The sequence below is a fragment of the Python bivittatus genome, unplaced genomic scaffold (genome assembly GCF_059951505.1).
Source record: "Python bivittatus isolate LINGU-HERP-01145 unplaced genomic scaffold, Pbiv_v1 ctg000440_np1212, whole genome shotgun sequence".
In the NCBI taxonomy this organism is placed as follows: domain Eukaryota; kingdom Metazoa; phylum Chordata; class Lepidosauria; order Squamata; family Pythonidae; genus Python; species Python bivittatus.
This window is the reverse complement of record NW_028277063.1, coordinates 8,202,896-8,208,266: the sequence shown is the minus strand read 5'-3', so window position 1 is coordinate 8,208,266 and position 5,371 is coordinate 8,202,896. Positions and strand designations below refer to the sequence as shown.

Below are 5,371 nucleotides of genomic sequence, written 5' to 3'. Positions count from 1 at the left end.
ATGAGGGCTTGATTAACTGGAGCGGATCACAGTTGATGTGCATTGATGATGAGGACATTCCCATCCAATGAGCAAAGCATCATGCAGAAGCCAGTTTGCTGCCTTTGTAAAATACCAGGGCAAGGGTAGTCTGGCAAGATGGGCTGATACAGGACATACTTCTACATATTAGCCAATTCTGGCATTTTCCTACTTTTTTGTGGGGGGGTAGAGGATAACGCCTCAAGGGGATACAAAAAGTATGATGGAGATCATATCTGTGTAACAGGTAGTGGGCTGTCCACAGCACTGTAATATCATGAAATGGTACAGACTGAACATGTATCTCACCTGTACTTTGCATATTATAGCAAAAGAGGCCTTTGCTCTTCTTAGCACTTCTTTCTTATCATTTGTTCTCTCTTGTTCAGCTCTGGCCTCAATAGAATAATGTAACTTTTGGGGAAAAAAATGCATCCCAGCAAACCAGCACTGGAAGCAAAGATGGAAAAGATTTCCACGGCAACCATATACTTTCCTTTGGTGCTGAGATAGGTTGGAACAAAAGACAACCACACGCTGCAAAACACCAACATACTGAATGTGATGAATTTGGCTTCATTGAAAGTGTCAGGTAACTTCCGGGCAAGAAAAGCCACAGAGAAGCTGATAACAGCCAGGAAGCCCAGGTAGCCCAGGACACAGTAAAACATAACCACTGAGCCCTCGTTGCACTGCAGTATGATTTCTTCATGCACTGAATGAACATCAACCTCTAGGAAAGGTGGAGAGATCCACATCCATGAAATGCAAATGCATGCCTGAATCAGGGAGCAGAAAAGAAGTACTGAGTGGGCCAGTCTTTTCCCCACCCACTTCCTCATCTTGGATCCAGGTTGGGTGGCTAAGAATGCCAGAACCACCATTATGGTTTTTGCCAGCACACAAGAAACCACCACCGAGAAGGTGATGCCAAAAGCAGTTTGTCGGATAAGACAGGTCACCTGCTGAGGACGGCCAATGAACAAGAACACACAGAAGAAGCAGAGCAAGAGGGAGACCAGAAGAGTGTAAGTGAGGTTTCGATTATTGGCTATAACAATTGGGCTGTTATGATGCTTTAGGAATATTCCCAGCACCAGAGCTGTGATCAAAGAAAAGAAAAGAGCCGAGAAAGAGAAACTCATCCCAAGAGGTTCTCCATAAGATAAGAAACTTACATATCTGGGGAGACAGAAATTCTTGTTCTTATTTGGATAAAATTCATCTCTGCATTTATAACAATCCCTCATATCTGTAAAAGAAAGATACTTGGTTTCAGTTCTTGTATCAAACCTATGTACTGTATTCAAGCCATAAAACATACTTCCTAGAAGCCTTCTGGAAAAATTACTTGCCCCAATCAGTGGTCCAATTAGGTCATTTTCAATCAACATTGTGGTCTCATAAGGGGTCCTAGAAGTGCAATTTTATTATACTTCTTTATTTCAAAAAGGGATAACTGACTCCTGCTGTTTTTAATCTGAAAACAGAACCATTCAGTTACTACCTGAAAGATCTGCTACCTGAACCCCCTTCTCATGAGATGATGATGATGATGATGATGATGATGATGATGATGATGATGATATTTGCTTTAAGAATCAGTAAAACTGTCTTTTTCCCCCTTTCCCTCCCATCCTTCCCCGCCCCTTCTCTATCATTTGAAGGGGGAATTTTAACCTAAACATATATAACATTTACTCTTTCCTAAGCAACCCCTTTCTATTCAACACTTCCCTCTGAATTTTTCAGTTCTGACAGAGGCACAAACATATTGATTTCTTCTCGCATTTATTTATCACCTTTCCTTTAACAGCTGAAGATGACATACATCTCCTCTTATTTTACCTCCACAACTACTGTGATGGTTGGGTCTGCTTGAGAGAGAGTAGCCAAAAGTCATTTAGTGATCTTCATGATTGAATACGGACCTGAAACATGGTTATGCTGCTCCAAGTCCAACATATTCTACATACAATTTTCTGTCCATAACAGCTAGTCTACTTATCCTAATTCTTACCCTCCTCCTCTGAAATCTTTCCAACTGGACATGTGATGCAGTCATAGCAACAGAATGGCTCCCCTTCCTTAACTTTCTTGCTAGTACCAGGCTGGCAGTGCTCAGTACAAATGGAAGTTGGTTGGACCTAGTTAGGAATGTTAGAAGAGAGTAACTCTGAGAATAATCACAGGTTCAAATCCTGTTGATTCTTGTCCATTCCCTTATGTTATTAAGGCTGCAGGAGAATCAGTTCACAATCCATTACTGAAGTGCTATCATGTAAGTAGGACCTACTGCTTGTCAACTGATTGATACTGAAAGATGAACAAATGCATGAATTCAAAAGCATTTTAATATTTGCTAAGGATTTTCACTGACCTCCAATATAATTTTTGTTTGTCAAATTTGTTGGTGTGCTATTTATACTTTTGCTCAATGAACAAGATATCTAATAGAACAAATATTTTATTATTTTTTAACTCTTGCAGACCATGTTTTTTCTGGCCAGACTTTGCAGTTTCTTTCCTTTTAAAAAACATCTACCGATTGCTTCAGATAACATGGTAAAATAATGGCATTACCAGATGAGCAGATTTATATAAAATAGGTACATTATACCATTATACATGAATTGATGCAGGATCATTGGAAGAGGAATGAGAGTCAAGATTCTTGCTTTGCAAGCAATTGTATTGTGAGTGTGTATATGATTATATGTGTTCACACATGTATTACCTACAGTATGTCTATGTTCATTTGGGTATCATGAAATAGTCTTACAAGCATCCTTCGGATAAAGAAGACTACCAGAAGGAAGTTTTCTCTCCAGTAAGGAGACAAGGCCAGCAACAGCTCCATGAAACCCACCCAGTACATTACAGTCTAAGATTCCTCTGCCCAGCCCACAGACATGCCGATATTTAATAAGGGAACATGAGAAGGCAGAATCACAGAGGAAAGCTTGGATATCCCAACAGCCAAGCAGATCTAGAAGAGAAAATATGGTTAATCTATAAGAAAGCCAGAGCAGATCCAGGTCACCAGTACTCGGGTGAAAGAAGGACTTATTGTAGCAATTATAGGAGCAAAGCTATTATGAAGGGAGCATGACACATGCTTTGGGGAAATTCCATTACTGTTGGATTAATTTCTGACATTTTAATCTAGTTTGCCTTTTGAATTGATTTTACTCCTTAGTCTCTCTGATTAAAAAGCCTTAACAAGTATGAGAATGGATTAGACTTAGACTCAGAAGATAAGCGTGATCCTGCTGTCAAAGGCAAGTGAGCTTGTGAAGCCTGGAGAGCATGCTTGTTCATGCAACAGCACCTGAACTCACATGTGTTTGTCACTCAGTATCCACACCTGGAAAGAGTCCAGGCTAAAACGTAGGTTTGCATGTGACCTATTGAGCAAAAAAGATTGTTCCCATTATGCTTGGTAGCATGGTTGAAAGTTGGAGGAGATGACTTTGTTTTCATATATGATTCAAAAGATAAATGCATATTCTGCTTTATATTTCCACCAACACGCTTTCAGTCAATCTATTTCAAACATGCTCCAGAGATTGCTTCAGTAGACCTTCATTTGTAATATCAGTTTGATTATAGCATTTTTTCATTTTTTTAATCAAATGTTATTAGAATTCACCATTAAATTTAAGGACAGTGGAACTTACTTGGTTAAACCAGTTGTGCCATTCTATGGCATCTTCACTGACGGTCAGCATTCGTCCTAGAGAAGTTTCATGAGCGATTCTCCCAACTTTCTTTCTATGAAAAGATTGGTTTGAGGAAATAACCCAGTTGGTTACATCCATTCCAACTAGTAACCTCCTGTTCTCATCAAAGGAAATATAGTCTCCAGCACTGTTGTTGAATGAGACACCTCTGAGAAAGCGATGAAGCTGGATTGAAAAGAAAAAGTCACAAAGTTGGTGGGACTTTTCTTCCTTTCGTTCTCCTTGAAACTTCTGACTTCCTAGCCTGAGTGAAGCCATGATGAGGGAATGCTTTCCATCAGGCTTTTTCAGTTGTGCTGCTTACTGAGGGAAAAGCCTATTTTGAGGAATTTCTCCTTCCTTTGCAGAGATTTGCAAAAGTTGCCCACTCAATTTCTCTGCTCACAGATTAGATGGAACAGGTTAAAAAATAATTTCAAGTGACAGGTTTACTTTAACAGAGTAAACATCTTTACTCTCTACTACATCTGTAATATAACATTTGCAGGTATTCAAAGGAAGGCACCACCACTATCACTGCACTTACACTGGTGCATTTTCCAACACCTTTCATTTTATTCCAAGCCAAGATGTGCATTAATTATTAGAGTTAAACATGAACCTTCCTTAGAATTCAAGTTTGTGTTCAGTGTATCTGCAAGACTATTAACGCAATTTTATGGAGAGTAGATAGAGAAGCTAGGGATAAAATTTCAGTCAAGTTCCTACACTTCAGATTTGAAGCCTTTTACCTCTAAAAAGTGCTTAATTTTGGATTCCTTCATTCTTGCTTTTGGTCTGAGCCTTGGTGCGGTCATGGCACATAAGGCATAGGCCACAGTGTAGACAGCATTGTATACACTGTAGCTGTGGCCAATGGTATTCATTTCAAAAAAAGGGCCAGGAACATCCTGCAGCTTCTCCTTGCCTGTGCAAATGAGTCCTACAACTTTGTCCTGAATTCTATTTGGAAATCCACAGTTAAAGATATGTTGCCAGAAGTCCACCATAAAGCCATCCTCTTTACTGCTTAATGGTTTCTGACTCTGAATAAAATCTTGAAACCCATGAAGTTCTTTGGAGTGAATTGTAAAGGACAGAGTACCATGTAACATTTCTATACTCCAGTTCCTTTGATAGTTCAAAATACTGAGCTCCATCTGAGTAGTCATTACCCATACTTTTCCTTTTAATGGATTTATATATGATTTTTGTACCCCAAATTCAGAAATATAAGGAAACCATATCAAAAACAAAACAGAATAAGATACCCCATAGAACAACACTACATTGGCTTTGCTGGCTAGGATAACTTCATACATTTTTACTCCTTTATTTATCATGTTTTCATGTTCATCAGAGTAATTTATTCTAGGGAACATTTCTATGAAGGCAAAACAGATGCCTTGTTTGGAAAATGCTGGAATTACAGTATGCACAAATCTTTCTCCTCTGTCATCATCCATAGCAAGGATCCCAATCCATGTCCATGAGAAATAGAGAAGCAAAGAGAGGATACCAAAGTGCTGAAGGTCATCTTTAGGGGCCATCTGGTAGAAAGACAGACCTGGAAGCTTATCGTTCATCTCCGGAGCTGATCCATAAATGATCTGAATATAATTCATAAG

At 39.1% G+C, this 5,371-nt stretch overlaps 1 protein-coding gene across 1 annotated transcript; it reads right to left on the bottom strand.

Moving 5' to 3' along the window:
• Nucleotides 1-371: 371 nt before the first annotated feature.
• LOC103048108 (vomeronasal type-2 receptor 26-like) lies at nt 372-4,915 on the bottom strand. The gene is made up of 4 exons (XM_007442371.2): nt 4,496-4,915; nt 3,702-3,929; nt 2,042-2,168; nt 372-1,273 (listed from the first exon to the last, which is right to left on the bottom strand). Exons 1-4 carry the CDS (start codon nt 4,913-4,915, stop codon nt 372-374), a joined length of 1,677 nt encoding a protein of 558 aa, XP_007442433.2.
• Nucleotides 4,916-5,371: the final 456 nt, after the last annotated feature.

Excerpts from the sequence above, each read along its gene's own strand:
- LOC103048108 (XM_007442371.2), bottom strand. The coding sequence starts at position 4,915 with ATGACTACTCAGATGGAGCTCAGTATTTTGAACTATCAAAGGAACTGG. Across the intron at positions 3,930-4,495 it reads AAATTAAGCACTTTTTAGAG|CTTCATCGCTTTCTCAGAGG; the intron begins GTAAAAGGCTTC and ends TTTTCAATCCAG. Across the intron at positions 2,169-3,701 it reads GGCACAACTGGTTTAACCAA|GTCCAACCAACTTCCATTTG; the intron begins GTAAGTTCCACT and ends ATTCCTAACTAG.